Source organism: Topomyia yanbarensis, chromosome 1, assembly GCF_030247195.1.
Source record: "Topomyia yanbarensis strain Yona2022 chromosome 1, ASM3024719v1, whole genome shotgun sequence".
NCBI classification, from domain to species: Eukaryota; Metazoa; Arthropoda; class Insecta; order Diptera; family Culicidae; genus Topomyia; species Topomyia yanbarensis.
This window is the reverse complement of record NC_080670.1, coordinates 175,809,722-175,829,197: the sequence shown is the minus strand read 5'-3', so window position 1 is coordinate 175,829,197 and position 19,476 is coordinate 175,809,722. Positions and strand designations below refer to the sequence as shown.

Sequence of the window (19,476 nt, the reverse complement as noted above, 5' to 3'; positions counted from 1 at the left end):
TTTCGCTCAATTCAGTACTATTCAAGGGTCAAGATCAGCTAACATCTCTTCTGTTCATGCTGAAACATGGACTGCTGCGTAAAGAGGACCAGCATTGCCAACGCTTCTTCTGGAAGCCTTGCGAGACAGATAATGACACAAAGCGACTACGTAGTCCACGTAATGACGTTCGGTGCATGCTGCTCGCGGTATTACGGCACAATGCGTCCACTAACTTCAACACAAAGAGATTCGGGGGCAATTTGTACCATCGTAAAATAACACTACCTCGACGATATGTTTCTGATTGTAGAATCAGAGGAGGAAGCAATACAAACGGTTCAAGATGTACACATTATACACAGATCAGCAGGCTCCAAAATGCGGAACTGGATATCCAACTTGTCCAGAGTTGCGGCAGCTATGAGCGAAACAGGCTCCGCAGAGAAAACCCTCCAGAGGTGGCGGCAGCACTACGAAGAACACCTGAACGGCGATGCAGCAGACGACGAGGATGGCACGGTAACGCACCTGGGAGCACGCGCGGAAGACATTACACTACCGGCTCCGGATCTCCAAGAAATCCAGGAGGAGATCAGCCGGCTCAAAAATAATAAATCCGCTGGGGTTGACCAAATACCAAGCGAGCTACTAAAACACGGTGGCGAGCCACTGGCTAAAGCGCTGCACTGGGTGATTACCAAGATTTGGTAGGAGGAGATTTTACCGGAGAAGTGGATGGAAAGTGTCGTGTGTCCTATCTACAAAAAGGGCGACAAGCTGGATTGCTGTAATTACCGAGCAATCACCCTGCTGAACGCCGCCTACAAGGTACTCTCCCAAATACTATGCCGTCGACTATCACCAATTGCAAGAGAGTTCGTGGGGCAGTACCAGGCGGGTTTCATGAGCGAACGATCTACCACGGACCAGGTGTTCGCTCTTCGTCAAGTACTGCAGAAATGCCGCGAGTACAATGTGCCCACATATCATTTGTTCATTGGCTTCAAAGCCGCATACGACACTATCGATCGAGATCAGCTATGGCAGTTTATGCACGAGTACGGATTCCCGGACAAACTGACGCGATTAGTGAAAGCGACGATGGATCGGGTGATGTGCGTAGTACGTGTCTCAGGGACGCTCTCGAGTCCCTTCGAATCACGCAGAGGGTTACGGCAAGGTGATGGTCTCTCGTGTCTGTTATTCAACATCGCGCTGGAAGGTGTAATAAGAAGAGCAGGGATCGACACGAGTGGTACGATTTTCACAAAGTCCGTTCAGCTACTTGGCTTCGCCGATGACGTTGATATTATTGCACGAAACTTTGAGAAGATGGAGGAAGCCTACATCAGACTGAAAAGAGAAGCCAAGCGCGTCGGACTTGCCATCAACACGTCGAAGATGATGACAGATCATGACCAACTAATTTTGGAAGCTACGGGAAACTTTCTTCCAACACTTACTTGAAAACCAGAGTAGCTTATACCAGTAAAGACAATTGCAGTCGATGACGTCGTCGTCAATGTGGACCCAAAAACTACTGCGGAACTGCAAGCCGAAATGTCGAGTTATCTGTGTCAAACCGGGTGTAAATGGTTAAATTAGATTGGCGACGGTGCAGACATCCGACGTAATCTTCGCGAGACCCGCCGTGTAAAACTATGTTCTGGACGTGGGCGTTAGGATGAATGCTCTTCAGGCCATTCACCCCCGCAATCCGAGGGTAGTGTTAACAGCGCCACGCAGTTCAGCGAGCCTTTCGGCGCACTTGTAACGAATCAACAATAACACACCATGCCCTTTGCCTTCTTGGGGAAGCAAATGCTATAGAAGAAGGGTTCACACTCGTGATCCGTACATGCAAAAAGCAAGGAAAATATCTGATCGCGAGCACCGTGACAGCATTATCGATGAGGGCACCAAGAGAGAAGTTATACTCAACATACAGTTGGGGAGGAAACAAATGTGTCTGCGCCGTGAAAAAGGTCTCCACGCGCAATAGTAAGTATAATGTACGAGATCTGACAGACAACCACTAATATTCATTTTCCTTACTTTCCTGACTATATAAAAACTCACCGCTCCGTTAAACTAACGTTTTGACCTGTGTAAAATGAACGAGTTAGTAAAAAAACACTCACCTGTTAGCCAACGTAACATCGTTGCTCCACACGTCAAACTTTACCCGCTTGGTTCCAACAATTCCGCACAGCACCGTCCCCGTGTGCACTCCGACCCGCATCTTAACACCCTCGTGCCGCTGGGCATCAAACACCCGTATCGACTCGATCATACCGAGTCCCATCTCCACGCAGCAAATGGCATGATCCGGTCTTGGTTCCGGACACCCGGAAACACAGTAGTAGCAATCTCCAAGTGTAGAAATTTTCTCGCACCCGTTGAGCATGCACAGATCATCGAACCGCTCGAATAGATCATTCAAAATCTCCACCAACTGCTCGGCAGTTTTGTTCGAGGACATTCTCGTAAAGCCCACAATATCCGCGAACAAAATACTCACATTATCCATACTGTTCATATGAAACGGCCGGAACAGGCTCTTTAAATCCTGCGGAGTAGTCCGCTTCGGTGGAGGACAATGATCAAAGCTCATGCCTTTCACAACGCTCCCGCTCTCCTTCAGCAGCAGATCAGCCACCTTCGGAGGCATCATCGAGTGAATCATCTTCTCTTTCAGCTGCTTCTCCATCTCCAACTGCCTTCGTACCAGTAGATTCTGTCCCACCTTCATAAACGTCCCCCGCATTCGAACCACCGTCATTATCAGGATATGCACCCCAAGCAAGTGCACACACAGCTGAATTAATATCCGGATTGTCATAATCTTGTACACAAAGTTATTGGTGTGATCCATCTTCTGATCCAGTCGGCCCAACGCTTCCAAGCTCGACTGTTGATCATAGTGGGTCTGATGAAAGTAGGACAACACTTCGAAGCACACCGAATAAACGGACGTAATACTACAGCACATCCATAGTGGCAGTGGAATCATGGTATAGATCAGCATCACAATTTCGATACAAATCGAAAAGTGACCGAGCGGGCTGAGTGCATCGCCAGTGAAGAGCAGTAGGATCAACGAAAACACACACAGTAGAACCGCACAGCACGATGAAATAGCATTGGTGTAGGCCCGGTAGATATCCGTGTGGGTCAGCCACATGCCGACTAGGCCGAACACGATTATTAGGCCGATCGAAACCGTCAGCAGGGTGTAATGTGTGGGCCCGCCATCGAACAGGAAGTACAGAAGCCACACCAACGAACAGAGCAGGATATAGAACAGGGCGAATCTGTTGGGAAATATGATAAAGAATTCTTGAATCGTGATAAAGTCAAGCTACTCACCTGAATTTGAGTCGAAGCTGGGGGAAAACGCTCGCCTGGTATTGACCCTCGAGTACCGGTGAGTCGAAGCGCGGATCAAAACAGGACCGCGGTGCGGCCCGTTCGAAAGTTACCGGGAGCATCACGCTGCAGCAGGAGTGCCTCCGGTTGGTTTGCGTCAGGTAGCTTTGAATGTACGGCGCCAGAGAAATCTGTATATCTTCGATGGAACCCTGCTGGCTGTCAGTCATCACCGGTGGCATAGTCGCGAACGAGGTCGACCGCCGATGGTTGGACGTTGTCTGGAACAATGGGTGAGGATAAAAACAAAAAAAATGGTATAGATAAGAAATACGGTGATATCACGCATCGGGAGCTAAATCGGAAGTAAGTCTCAGTATCATATGACTGGAACCGACGTTGTCCGGAAATTGAGGGCAAATGTAAACTCATGCCAAATCTGACGCCACCGTTCGGTCGCCTGTCAACAAGACTTTGTTGCTTATCAGCCGAAAAAGTTGCCGCACTTACATCACTCTCTGGTTGGTGTATTATGTACTACCTTCACCTCGTTCGCGGCCGCGGTGGTAAACATCTCTCGTCTGTAATTCTATCGCTCCGAGGGAACGGTGTTAGAGAGAGAGAGAGGACGAAGTAAGCGGGCAGGCAGCTTTACTGATATGACAATGACACGTCGCGAGACGACACCCGGTGAAACCGGCAAGCGACAGGGACAGCGGGAGATCCAAGAGCGTTTGTTTTTTTTTTTTTTTTGATTCGCCGATCCACCGACCGATTCTGAGTGATAATTTTATTACCTGCTGCTTTATTTCCCTTCTTCGATCCGATTTTTCTATTATTAACACATTTAGTGCCGTTCGTTGGCGCAATAGTGACGCGGCCTAATGTGTGACAATAATGTATATGTTTTTGTGGTCTCAAAACCCCCCGCTGATCGAATTTCGTGATGGTTTAATTTGTCGTGGCTTCGGCGAAGTTCAGGGCAGTTTACATCTCGCGGTGACAAATTAGTTAAAACCATGCCACTTCAGGGTGCTATTTTCGCTAATATCTATTACTACTTCGATCGGTTGTTTTTAATGTCATGCTGCGAAGCAGAATATGTAATCTTATATTTGCAGGAGATGGATATCAAACCCGGAAATCATCGTCGCTTTCAAGTATGCCTAGCACAGCTCAGCCGATATGAAGCCGGATATTATTGTTACAAAAGAGATTTTAGCACGGCTCCCAATTGAGTTTTTAACTAAAACAGTTGATTTCGCTTCATTGGAAAATTTACCTGGGCTTAGAATAATTTTGTCGCCGATTGGATTCGCTCGAAGTAAATCGCAAGGAATTTTTCTAAGTCCATGCAAAATAATACTAGCAACCTTCGAATTCCTTTGTGACGTGACCGAGAAGTATTCGATAGCAGATGGGTGTGGCTCCTTTAATCAGTGGCTCTTATCACATGGCAGTATATTAGATGTTTATTGCTTTGGTGACATTGCAAGATGCCATACATTCATTGGTGTACATATAGCAAAAATAAAAAAAAAAATACTTAATCCACCTAACAGTAAGATGAGACATTTCTTACACGTGTCAGTGTTGAATCATTCATTAGTTTGCAGAACTCATGCGAAGTAGGGGGAGCGGGCCATTTGGCATAAAGTCATTTGGCATAAGGTCATTTGGCATAAGGTCATTTGGCATAACGGACATTTGGCATAATTTTAAGAATTCATCACGCTGAATGTCATTTGGCTTAGCGGACATTTGGCATAACGGTCATTTGGCATAATAATCACTTGGCATAATTTTGAGACTTGATCACACTGAAGGTCATTTGGCATAACCGAAATTTGACAAGACGGTCATTTGGCATAACGGACTTTTGGCACAATGAACATTTGGCATAACGGACATTTGACATAATATTGCTAAGTGATCTCACTGAGTCCTTTGGCATAACATACGAATGTCTAGGTTATGGCTTCGAATTTCTCTCCGCGGGACTCTGGATTCTGGTCTTTGGGCTGCCATTTGAGCCAGACGCTACTGATTCCTGATTGGGCTCGGTGCTCTGGACTCTGGGCTCGGTGCTCTGGGCTCTGAACTCGGGACACTGGGCTCAGTATTTTGGATTGAAGACTCTGGTCTCTAAATTCTGAACTCTGGTCTCAAGATACTCGTCTCTGGACTCTGAGCTCTAGATTCTGGACTTTGAACTCTGGATGCTGCACTCTTCACACTGCGTTATGGACTCTGGACTCTCGCCTAGAGATTCCGTGTTACGGACTCTAGATTCTGCTCTGGAGTCTGAACTCTTGCTTCAGTATTTTGGGTTAAGTACTTCGGGCACTGGAATCTTGTTCTCAGAGCGCTAGACTCTGGCCACAGTAATTTGGGTTGAGGACTCTGGGCTCTGGACTCTGGACCTAGGATTGCCGACTCTGTTCTCCGCACTCTGATCTCTGGACTCTGAATTCTGAGCGCTCGCTTCAAGATTCTGTGCTATGGACTCTGGACTGCAGACTGTGGTCTCGGAGCTATAGGCTCAGGGTCTTGATTCTGGACTTTGGACCCTGAATTGTGGACTCTGGATTCTAATCTCTGGACTATGCACATTGCGCTCGGGACTCTAGATTCTGGATTCCAGATTTTGGGCTCTCTCCTCGGGACTCTGGGTTCTGGTCACTGGGCTATGGAATCTAAACTCTGGATTATCGAATCTGAACTCTGAGCTCTGTAATCTGGATTCTAAACTCTGGTCTCATTATTTTGGGTTAGGGGCTCTGGACTTTGGGCTCTGGATTATCTGCTGAGGACTCTGGGCTCAGTATTTTGGGATAAGAACTCTAGACTGTGGAGAAACCAGAGCCTAGACCCTGGAGAAGCCTAGAGTCAGAGCCCAGAAACGGCTCTGACTCTAGGCTTTGGACTCTGACATCTGAACTCTGGGCTCTGAACTCTGCGCTCTGGACTCTGAACTCTGCACTCGGGACTCTAGATTCTGGATTCCAGATTTTGGGCTCTCTCCTCTGGACTCTGGGTTCTCGACACTGAACACTGGATCCAGGACTCTGGATTCGCCCTAGTATTTTGGTTTAAGGACTCGCGACTCTGGATTCTGATCTCTCTCCTCGGAACTATGGACTCAGGGGTATAGAATCTGGAGTCTGGGTTCTTTCCTCGGGATTCTGGGTTCTGGTCTTTGGACTACGGACCCTGAATGAAAATACATTAAAAAAATCAGTTTTGACAAGGAAAAAGTTTTTTTTTAAATAACTTTTTTTCCTTGAAAGTGCTCAACTTGAATTTTTGGCGCTAAGCAGAAAACAAATTTACCTATCTTGGAACAAAATTTCATCCGAATCAAAGATGGGGTTTAGTTGTAAATCGACTTTAAATTTTTAAAACCAATTTTTTTCAGTGTAGAAGTCGATGAAGATTTTTTTAGACATTTTTTCAAAAATTTGACTAATTGAATACGATGCGAAATTCGTCGGTGGTATCCAACGGGGAAAACAGATCGAAATGGTGAGTTAAGCAAAATCAATTATGAGAAAAAATCCCCCAGAGGCAGGATTCGAACCTGCCCTTGGGACTCCGGCCCAATACACAAACCCTTATATTATCCTGAGATATGATGACGCCCCAGAAAGAACACAAGATTATCACATTGGCGACAGTATCGCCGTTCGAAATGAACAAATAATTCATATTATTTTAGTTTTTGACGTAAGTGCCAATACCTTGTCTAAGACTTTTTGGTGGTATCTTACGGGGTAAACAGATCGAAATGGTGAGTTAAGTGACATCAAAAAAATCCCTGCCAATGCAATAATCATTTTTTTTTTCTTTTTGGGACGTCATCATATCCCAGGGATAGCATAAGGATTTGTGCATTGGGCCAAAGTCCCAAGGGTTGCAGGTTCGATTCCTGCCTCTGGGGGGATTTTTTTCTCATAATTGATTTAACTTAACTCACCATATCGATCTGTTTTCCTCTTTTAGTTACCACCATAAAGTGTTAAAAAATGTATTGGCACTTACGCCAAAAACCAAAAAAAAAAAAAGAATTATTTGTTTTGATTTGACTAACGGCGTCCGCCCCTGGAACAGATATATCCAATAAAGCAATACCCCCGCCTTCTCCTGCGAGACGATCTGCCTGTGCTGGTTTCGATTGCTGATAAACAGATAGCCGAATGGGGCATGATCAGCAAAGCGCTAGACGTATGGTATGCACTTAGCTATGTTTTTATTGCAAATGCCACTGCTGAGAAGACGCCGCCCCTGCGATATAGTTTTTCTGATGCTAAATGCAAACGTTTGCGCTCCAGTATCTTCACTGGCTGAATCATGGGGTCTTTAAAACATTCAACCTCACGTGTCAGCAGTTCCGCACAAATCAATCTCGCATCCGAAACGACACCACAGACTTCAACCCGATTAGCCGGTACATATACTCTCTACTCCTTCGTAAAAGTTCTGTACCCAGCATTATCATTTGCCTGATTTAAACTATTTTACACCTCCCGAAGCTTATCAAGGTGAATTTTCGATATTTCTGTCACGGCGGAATACCGTTTCGTCAGAGCTCAAGAAATCTGCATTAGATTGAAATACTTTTTGTCTCTGGCCCGGAAGAAGATCACGACGGCCGGTGGCCTAGCTTGGATGTGCCTTGAGCCTGGGAGCCGATTTTGCTGCGACTTTCTAGAGGCAAACCATTATCAGGGGCAGTAATTTTTGCACGGGTCTATTGCCCAGTGCGCGATAGTAGGAGAACCAAGAAGGGGGAATGTAAATAATAGTAGTACCAATCTTGGATAACGGTATCCAAGCAGCTCACGAAACGCTCTGCTGGTCGAATAACGGTTAACACACACACAAAAAAAGTCCAAAACTTCGAAGAGGCGGAAAATGAACCATGTAACCTTGAACATAGAAACGGGTTCCGGGGTCTCCTAAAATCATGGATCTTGTCACGGAATTGTTGTAGGCAAATACATTCACTGAAAGCACGTCGAAAAGGCAAGGCTTTGAGCTTCCGCAAGCGAAGGTATTCACAATAGTTCTTTGTAAGTCATCGGATTTTCTGACTCGTGTACTTAACTGTATGCGGTGATTCGATACAAGTAATATGTTGTTTAGTTTATGATTCTTTTTTTCGAACTCTGGACAGCCGGCTACCGAGAGTGACTTATGTTTTCTGAGAAAAGGTATTTTGAGCTCAATAACAGCCGGCCGTGGGGAGTATTGCCTATAAAAGCTAATATTTTCTGCATAATTGTTCGGTTCACTTTTTACTGCAGAAGTATTTTGACAGATCCCGTGACTGGAACTCTACTTTATATTTATTAGTTGGAAGCTAACGAATAATAACACGTACTATAAAGAAACAGTTGTGATAGCGCGAAATGTTATAGATCAAGGAAAGTATCGAGTTTTTAGTAGAGTACGCTTATACAAGCGATAATAATTAAAAACAAACTAAACAAGAAGGAACAGGAACAAAAACGAAAAGCAAAACCACTGAAACACACAATATTCAGAAAAAGAAAACAAAAATATAAGGAAGCAAAACGAGAAATAAAAACAAAGCAATTGGAATCAAAAGTACAAAATAACTAAGAAAACAAAAAAAAACGATGAAACAGCAAAACAAAAACTACTCTCAAAAAAAATCAAAACATACTTAAAATTCAAACCAAACCAAAAGACAGCAAAAAAATGCGAAATGAAATATATAGCAAAAAATAACAAAGGAAAATGCAAAAATAGAAACGGAGCATTAAACATTAAAGAATACAATGCAAAAAAACAAACGGCAAAATACAAAAAAATCGGAAAAGAAACACAAAAAGCAAGGAAATAATAACAAAGAGACAAAACATAGAAAAAGACCATAAAACAGATAATCAAGAACGAAAGACAAGACAAAAATAAACACAAAAACATGCGGAAATTGAAAAGAAATAAAACAAATACAAAAACAAAACAAAAAACAAGTCAAAGCCAAAAAAGGAAATATTGGACCAAAAAATAAACAAAAAGAGAAACAAAACCAGCAAACAAAAAATAACAGAGCAGAAACTAAACAAAAAACGAAAAAAATAAGACAAAATAAAAAATTAATAAAATAAAACAGTGAACAAAAGAAGATATTAAAAACCAAAAACAACAAAAAAAGCACCAAAATTGGTATGAAAAAAATTAAAATATAAAAAATGGCGCAAAAAATACAAAAAGAACAAAGAATACTAAAAAACCAAATAGAACAAAAAACAAAACAAAAACCAAAGCCTCAGACTCAATATAAGTTATAAATAAGACATAAAATAACAAAAAAAAACAAGCACAAAAAATAATAAAAATAAACAAAATTTGCTAAGGGTAAGCGTAGAAATGTTAAACGTAAGACCAAAGGGCGATAAAAAAAGCAAAGAATCGCAACAAACAAAAAGGACCGAATAAGCGAAAATACACCGTTAAATAAAAAATTGAACGTAAAAACAGGCAACAATAAAAAACAAAAGAAAATCGGAAACAAAACTAGAAAAACAAGCACACAAAAGAAAATGTTGAAATACTAAAAACAAAAAAGGCGATAGACGAAAATAAAACAAACAAAACAAAAACCAATATAATAAAACGAAATTGAATAAGAGAACATAAAACTCACAAAAAATAGTAACGCAAAAAAGAAACAAACGAAAAAACACACAAAAAAGACCCAAAAAAAGCAAAAAAATGCAAGCTGAGACAAAAAAATGAATCCAATAAAACAGAATCGTAATTAAAAATAGAAACAGATAAATAAAAAATTAAATAGGAAATGAACAAAAATGAAAAAAAGAAGAGGCGGGATAAAAAAAGCAAAAATGCCAAGAATAACCAAACAAAAAAGCAAAATACAGTGAAGACCCGCTTTTATCAGCACCCGATTTTATCAGCCCCCGATTTTATCTACCCCCGATTTTATCAGCTTCATATGAAAGGTGATAGTTAGTAGTTTGATGGGGTCTAGCAGACGAACCAAATTGAATTCGAGTAAATCCTTTCCTGAGCTTATTTCTATTATCCTTGAGATCCGAAATACGCAAAAAATTTTTTTTTAGTTTTGTGCTGTCAGATCCCCTTAAAGGAAGTTTAAGCTAAATAATCAGGAAAGTTTAAGAGGCTATATCTAAAGACTAAAGAAAAATATTTTAAGAGCTTCGGTTTCTTAAAAAGAAAGAAAAATATATGTCCCGATTTTATCGATGTCCCGGTTTTATCAGCCTAAAATTCACCAAGAGGCTGCTAAAAACGGGTCTTCACTGTAAAACCAAAAAATTAAAGTGTTCGAAAAAGTCAAAAAATGTAAAGCAAAAGCGCGACAAAACGAAAAGAAAAACAGGAAAAAATCTTGCTAAAAATAATAGAAAACGGAACAAAACAACAAAATTAAATAAATAAAATGTTAAAGAAACAGAGAATGAAAAATCAAGCAAAAACATGTAACAATGGAAACAGAAAAAAAGGAATACAAATAAGTAAGGCAGAAAAAAACAAACGAGAAAATGCAACAAGAGTAAAAAAGACTAAGCAAGTTTAAAACCAAAACAAAAAAACAAAGTAGAAAAAAAGAAAAAAATGACCATAAAAATACAAAATACAACGTTAGCCAGGAAAAGCAACAGAAAACCAGAAAAACAAAAGGAAACAAATACCAAAAAAGTTAAACGGAAAGAAAGCAGAAAACTAAGTTATACAAAAACAACAAACAAATTTAAAAAAAAAAAACATTATGAATCAAAAACAACAAACAAAAAAAACAAGAAACATAACAACGACAATAAACACAAAATAAGACAACAAAAGAACCAGAAACCAAAAAAAACAATAAAGAGCAAAAGAACCAGAAATCAAAATATAAATAAAAAATGTATAAAAAACAAAAAGAATAAGAAAACCACGAAATAAAAAAGTGAAAAACAAAACACGAAAAAACGGAAAATGAAAAACAAAAAAACGAATAACGGAGCAACGCAAAATGAAAAAAAATATTTATAGAAATAATAACCAAAATGGGGGAATAAAATCAGTTTTGAATCGATGTAGAATGATCAAAAATCGCGCAACGGGAGCTATGTTCTACTAAAGGTCGTTTGATTTAAAGAAATTGAACATAACAGATATTTGACATAATTTTGAGATGTGATTAAATTAAAGAGATGTATTTGGGCCTTTGCCATATTTTTATATTTAGAAAACATATGTATTTTAGCATCACCCAATTTTGAAACGGGCTTAAATTTAATAACATGTTGCATTAGAGTGCCCAGAAAAATAATGAATTTTTGATAACTCAATCGGCCCACCCCTGAGTCGATTCCCAGTCCCACCAGGAGTACTCGCTACAAATTTGAAGCAAATTGGACAAGTCTAGCTACCGGACCAACATGCCTGAAGTTTGTATGGGATTTTTCGACAATTTACATGGAGAAAACCCACTAACTCGCATTTTCGCCGCTAGGTGGCACTATATGCATCGTATTATCACTGTAGGTGAAAATAAGAAAGATAATTTAATTGCCTAAAACTTTGTCGAAGACTGCTAGTCAATCCGGCTTTGGTAAAAGAAGTCGTTGAACTTTTAACGAAGTGATGTCTGAGTCAGTTTTGCATGGGGCCTAGCAGTGCACGGTTGTGGATCGGTACTCGATTACCACCAACTATACATTTTTGTGAGATAATGGTTAGATTTAGCTGAATGGTATGTTCACAAGAACTGTAGTACATAATATGAGTTACGTTTTGGTTAGAAAATTTTAGTTCCACCTGTAATCGCATAGAGGGCGCCAACACTAACTTTTCATAGGAGTGAGATAGAATATCGAAATGTTCGGAAGAATAATTTAAAAATGCTTGCTCTACAACTTTGTGGAAGACACCTAATCTCTATCTCTTTCCGTTGAAAAGTTAGTACTGGCGCCCTCTATGCGGTAAAATGTGGACCTAAAATTTTCTAACCAAAGCATGACCCGTATTACTAGAAATCTTCCGAACATACTATTGACCTAAATCTAACCATTATTTCACAAAAATGTTTAGTTCGTGCGAATCAAGTACTGATCAACAATCATGCACTGCTAGGCCCCTTGCAAAACTGACTCAGACATCACTTCGTTAAAAGTTTAATAAACTTCTTTTACCAAAGCCGGATTGACTAGCAGTCTTCAACAAATTTGTAGGCAATTGAATTATCTTTCTTATTTTCACTTACAGTGATAATACGATGCATATAGTGCCACCTAGCGGCGAAAATGCGAGTTAGTTGATTTTCTACATGTAAATTGTCGAAAAATCCCATACAAACTTCAGGCGCGTTGGTCTGGTAGCTAGACTTATCCGATTTGCTTTAAATTTGGAGCAAGTACTCCTGGTGGGACTAGGAATCGACTCAGGCATGGGCCGATAGGGGTCATTTTTTTCCTGTCACTCTAATGTTGCATTGTGAATATTCGGCCGTAATAATAATTGTCACATTTGAAATTGTGGTAAAATAGGAGGGTCCAAAATAAAATCTTTACTAGGATCACCAGATGCCTTTATAAGATAGAAAATTGCTTGCATGTCGAAAATTTTGATATAACATGTTTTATTTAAGCAATCCTCTTTGCCGTCTCGTATTCCATTTGCGTTGAAGAACACGGTTTGTTCAGAACAATCGTAAAGATTGATAATGATTACTGTTCGACTGAACATCTTTTATCGGTGATTTGACATTCTTCTAATCATGAGCTGTTCATTAGGTTTTTTTTAATTCCAGTGTTGGTTGTTGAAAACTGTAGATGTTTAGAACATGTGGCCCTAATCAAATGAAGATCAAGATCAAAATCTATCAACATTCGTTTTCGAGCTCTCCATCGAGACAGAGGTTTTTTTTTCTAGTCCGTAGTGCTGTGTGAGGCGATAAAGAATAGTTTTAATCCGCATTCAAGGTTATTTTGCCAGTTCGGTTCGGTCCTCAGTCTTTTGTTCGCGTGTGAGGATTAAACAATAGCCAGCTGTATAAGCTGGATCGGTTCGTCGTTGGACACCAGTTTAAAGCTAAGTGGTTTTTGTCTTTTGTAACACATTTATTGCTTTCTTCCGTCTGCGCGGGCGCTGACCCCGTGCGTTGACGTTTTCTATGGTTCTCTCTCCGGATGGTCAAATGAAAGTTGAATCGGGTTCAACTTCTAAGGCTCCCCCCCGGCCCAAATGCTATCCAGAACTCTCAACTGGTCCATTTGTGGTCTTCTTTCGGCCCAAGACTAAATCACTGAATCTTCTTCAGATTTCTAGAGACCTGACGGAACGGTTCTCGGCTGTGACCGAAATTTCAAAGGTCCGCTCGGACAAGGTAAGGGTGTTGCTAGCCAACTCAAAGCAGGCAAACGATATTGCTTGCTGTGAGCACTTTACGCGGGATTATAACGTGTATATTCCGGCTGTAAGAGTACAATCCGAAGGCGTCGTAACCGATGAGAGTTTGACGTGCGAGGATCTGCTGAAGTACGGGGTTGGCCGATTCAGAGACCGCTTACTTCAGCCAGTTAAAATACTTGAGTGCAAACGTTTGCACTCAGTAGTAGTTGCGGGGGATGGTTCAAAAACGTACCCCCAATCAAACTCTTATCGGGTGACCTTCGCTGGTACCGCTTTGCCAAATTTCGTCCTCTTGCACAAGGTTCGTCTGCCTGTGCGTCTGTTTGTACCGCGGGTCATGAATTGCACAAAGTGTAAACAACTGGGTCACACAGCCACCCATTGTAGCAATAAGGCCCGCTGTGGAAAATGCGGGGAGAATCATCTAGATGATTCGTGCAGTAGGCAAGCCGAAAAGTGTCCTTACTGTGCGGAGAGTCTGCATGATATCTCGGCATGTCCCGCGTACAAACTACGCGGGGATAAACTGAAACGTTCCCTTGCGGGACGATCCAAACATTCTTTCGCAGAAATGTTAAAGAATGCTACGCCACCATCCTCAGCAAACATCTATACTCACTTGCCTCCTGACGAGGGCGAGGCTGGTAACCCACAAGAGGGAACATCTACTAGGGTGCCTAGAATTTATAGGAAGAGGAGGAACATTTCCTCTCGTAAAGTTCCTTGTAAAGGCCAGAAGGTGTCCCTTGAGGGGGCTCCGAAAGTCACATCTATTGGAAGTGTTGCAACCAAACCGAAGCAATTAGCTCCTGGTCTCGGAGGATTAAGCTCAGAGAAGGAGTTCCCAGCACTTCCAGGAACATCAAAAATCCCAAGTGTTCCTTTGTTTCAGTTCGAGAGTAATCACAGCACTGGAATTATAAAACTCTCGGACATAGTGGACTGGATAATAAAAACTTTCAATATTACTGATCCTATTAAAAGTCTTATGTTAGCTTTTCTCCCTACAGTGAGAACATTTTTGAAGCAGTTGACTGCTAAATGGCCCCTCCTCTCAGCGATTGTATCCTTCGATGGCTAACTCATCGAACGAGGTCACGGATTTGATCACTGTTCTACAGTGGAATTGCAGAAGTATCATCCCGAAAATCGATTCCTTCAAAATTTTAATAAATAATTTGAGTTGTGATGCATTTGCATTATGTGAAACTTGGTTAACTTCCGACATAGATCTCAACTTCCACGACTTTAATATTATTCGCCTGGATCGAGACACCCCCTATGGAGGAGTGCTTTTGGGGATCAAAAAGTGCTATTCCTTCTACAGAATTAACCTTCCCTCGATAACAGGTATTGAAGTTGTCGCTTGTCAAGTAACAACCAAAGGCAAAAGCCTTTGCATAGCTTCCATATATATTCCCCCCAACACCGCGGTTGGGCACCGACGGCTACAAGACATCTTAGAATCCCTGCCAGCACCGCGACTAGTTTTAGGAGACTTTAACTCTCACGGTACAGCATGGGGTTGCCTCTATGATGATAACCGGTCTTCCTTAATTCAGGATCTTTGCGATAACTTCAATTTGACAATTTTAAACACGGGTGAAATGACACGGATTCCTGCTCCTCCAGCGTGCCCGAGCGCCTTAGACTTGTCCCTTTGCTCAACATCGCTGCGGTTAAATTGCACGTGGAAGGTAATTCCTGATCCCCACGGCAGCGACCATCTGCCGATTGTAGTCTCAATCAATAACGGTTCAAGGCCATTGAAATCAATCAATATTTCGTATGACCTCACACGAAATATCGATTGGAAGAGCTATGCTGCCGCGATATCCGACAACATCGAATCTACCCAAGAACTTCTTCCGGAGGAAGAGTACAGCTTTTTGGCTGGCTTGATTCTCGACAGCGCGAATCAAGCTCAGACTAGGCCAGTACCCGGCGCGAACATACAAAAACGTTCTCGTGTACGCAGAGAAGGCCGCCGCGTTTAAGACCTTCCGGAACGACGGGTTACCCGCCAGTTTTCGACAGTACGCGACGTTAGACAAGCGAATGAAGAGTTTGATGAAAGCCAAAAAACGCGATTATTGGCGCCGGTTCGTCGACGGATTAACGAGAGAAACATCGATGAGCACTCTTTGGGGAACAGCCCGACGTATGCGAAATCGAAACAGTACTAATGAGAGCGTGGAATATTCAAACCGTTGGATATTCGATTTCGCCAAGAAGGTTTGTCCGGATTCCGCCCCGGCACAGAAGATTTACCGCGCCGCGTCTCCTCACGATAGCGCGAACGAAACACCTTTTTCGATGGTGGAGTTCTCACTTGCTCTCTTGTCGTGTAACAATAAAGCTCCGGGGCCAGACAGAATCAAATTCAACTTGTTGAAGAATCTGCCTGACTCTGCCAAGAGACGCTTGTTGAACTTATTTAATAAGTTTCTCGAGGCTAACATTGTCCCACTCGATTGGAGACAAGTGAAGGTCATCGCCATCCAAAAACCAGGAAAACCAGCCTCCGACCCCAATTCGTACCGTCCGATCGCAATGCTATCCTGTATCCGGAAGTTGTTCGAGAAAATGATCCTATCCCGCCTCGACAATTGGGTCGAAGCAAATGGCTTACTGTCAGATACACAATTTGGCTTTCGCAAAGGCAAAGGGACGAACGATTGTCTTGCGTTGCTCTCAACTGAAATTCAAATGGCCTATGCTAGCAAAGAGCAGATGGCATCAGTGTTCCTAGATATTAAGGGGGCTTTTGATTCAGTTTCGATCAACATTCTTTCAGAGAAGCTGCACCAGCATGGTCTTTCAGCGACTTTAAACAACTTTTTACTAAACTTGTTGTCGGAAAAGCACATGCATTTTTCGCATGGTGACTTATCGACATCACGATTTAGCTACATGGGCCTTCCCCAGGGCTCATGTCTAAGCCCCCTTTTATACAATTTCTATGTCAACGACATTGATGAATGTCTTGACAATTCCTGCACGTTAAGGCAACTTGCAGACGATGGCGTGGTATCTGTTACGGGACCCAAAGCTGTCGATCTACAAGGACCATTACAGAATACCCTGGACAATTTGTCTGCTTGGGCTATTAAGCTGGGTATCGAATTCTCCACGGAGAAAACTGAGCTAGTTGTATTTTCAAGGAAGCGTGAACCAGCACAAGTACAGCTTCTATTAATGGGTCAAACTATCGCTCAGGTCTTCACAGTAAAATATCTAGGGGTCTGGTTCGACTCGAAAGGTACTTGGGGATGCCATATTCGGTATTTGAAACAGAAATGCCAACAAAGGATCAACTTTCTTCGTACAATAACCGGAACATGGTGGGGTGCCCACTCAGGAGACCTAATTAGGTTGTATCAAACAACGATACTGTCGGTAATGGAATACGGATGCTTCTGCTTTCGCTCCGCCGCGAACATACATTTCATCAAACTCGAAAGAATTCAGTATCGTTGTTTGCGTATCGCCTTAGGGTGCATGCAGTCGACCCATACGATGAGTCTCGAAGTGCTGTCGGGCGTTCTCCCGTTGAAAAATCGATTTTGGGAACTCTCATATCGATTGCTCATTCGATGCGATATCTTGAACCCGGTCGTGATTGAAAATTTCGAAAGGCTTGTTGAGCTCAATTCTCAGACCCGTTTCATGTCCCTGTACTTTGACTACATGGCGCAGAATATTAACCCTTCTTCTTACAATCCCAACCGTGTGCATTTCATAAATACTTCTGAATCTACTGTTTTCTTCGACACATCCATGAAAGACGAGATTAGTGGAATTCCGGACCACATACGCCCACAAGTGGTTCCAAACATTTTTTATAATAAATTCCGAGAAGTCGACTGTTCTAAGATGTTCTATACTGACGGATCAAACCTCGAAGGATCCACTGGCTTCGGTATTTTCAATCAAAAGTTCACCGCCTCCTACAAACTCAGTGACCCTGCTTCAGTTTACGCCGCAGAACTAGCTGCCATTCAGTATACCCTTGCAGTCATTGAAACATTACCCGCAGACCATTACTTCATCGTTTCGGATAGCCTCAGTTCCATTGACGCTATTCGCTCGATGAAACAAGGCAAGCACTCCTCGTATTTTTTGGGGAAAATACGGGAGCTACTGAGTGCTTTATCTGACAACTCTTTCCAGATTACCTTGGTATGGGTCCCTTCTCATTGCTCCATTCCGGGCAATGAGAAGGCAGACTCCTTAGCTAAGGTGGGTGCCTTAGAAGGAGATGTTTACGAAAGACCAATTTGCTTCAGCGAATTTTTCAGTATTACTCATCAGAGAACCCTCGAAAGTTGGCAAACTTCGTGGAGCAGTGGAGAGCTGGGAAGGTGGCTACATTCGATAATCCCTAAGGTATCGACGAAACCTTGGTTCAAGGGGATGGATGTGGGTCGTGACTTCATTCGTGTGATGTCCCGACTCATGGCAAACCATTACACGCTGGATGCACATCTCCGGCGTATTGGGCTCGTGGATAGTGGTATCTGCGCTTGTGGCGACGGCTATCACGACATCGAGCACATTGTCTGGGCGTGCACCGAGTACAGTTCCGCTAGGTCTCGGCTAATGGATACCCTGCGGGCCCGAGGAAGACCAACCAACGTCCCGGTTCGAGATGTGCTGGCAAGCCGCGATGTTCTCTATATGTCCCTTATATACACCTTTGTGAAAACCATCAATATACAAGTCTAACTGCCCCTTGTTATCTCCTTATCATTCTCAGAACGCTCTTCCACCTGTATCAAACCATCTGTATCGAATGAGCCAACAAACACGGGACCTACGGCACGAACATAACACGCTTAACTCGAAATGTAGCCGATCCACATCTGAGCCGTACTACGAAATCGTCTGGAAAAACCCCTGCCATCTTGAGGAGGACCACCCGGCGTCCCAGTACATGATTCCCCTGATGAAGGCCACCCGAGTTTGTAATCCATCCGTTGATCTCACGATGCCTGAAACTGAAATAATTTTCTCTCCCTGCCATCTTTGTTTACCCTCCCTCCCCTGACTCTTATACCCAGAAGTAACACCCCTACCCCCCCCCCCCCCAATATCATCACGAAGCATTTAGCTCTTCTTGTCTCTTCTAGTTTTAACTATTATATTATATAATCTCGTTGAAATTGCCCAACTCTACTACCCACAAAAATAACTATAATTACGAATCTTTACAAAATTCAATCATGCCCTCTAGTTATTCCTAGTTTTAAGTTAGTCGTAAAAAATTGTCCCCCTTAATTAAACATTATTTGCTCCAATAATCTCACTGATAAAAATGTCAAACCATATTGCCACAAAAACTAAATGACCCCCCTAATCTTACGAAAACAATATTATCCCCTTGTGTAGATATATAAGATAGCTATAAAATCGCATTAGTTTCATTTTAAAAAAATCAATATGTAATCCCCTAGTTTTAAGCAATTTAAAATGTAAAACTAAACAAAATTGGCACCTTTAAGCTAACGCAACGTGCCTTATGAAATAAACGATTTGAATAAAAAAAAATCAAGATCTATCAAGATTATCGACACTTTTAATATCCGCGGATATTTTCAAAGGTGAAGTGAGACATCGAAACTGATGAGGCGATGCTGCTTAATCGAAAATAAATTACAGAACTGACGAAAAGCTACTGACGTAGCACAGGACAACTATAAAGTCCATCCAATT

General features: G+C 42.1%; 1 protein-coding gene across 2 annotated transcripts in view; it reads right to left on the bottom strand.

Moving 5' to 3' along the window:
* The window catches only part of LOC131682135 (adenylate cyclase type 9), a 102,990-nt gene that overhangs the window by 27,595 nt on the left and 55,919 nt on the right, over window positions 1-19,476 (bottom strand). For both annotated transcript variants that reach the window (XM_058963379.1, XM_058963388.1), the window contains 2 exons: window positions 3,352-3,632; window positions 2,124-3,296 (listed from right to left, as the gene is read on the bottom strand). In XM_058963379.1, the coding sequence (XP_058819362.1) occupies window positions 2,124-3,296; window positions 3,352-3,632 (1,454 nt within the window). The remainder of the gene's footprint in view (window positions 1-2,123; window positions 3,297-3,351; window positions 3,633-19,476) is intronic.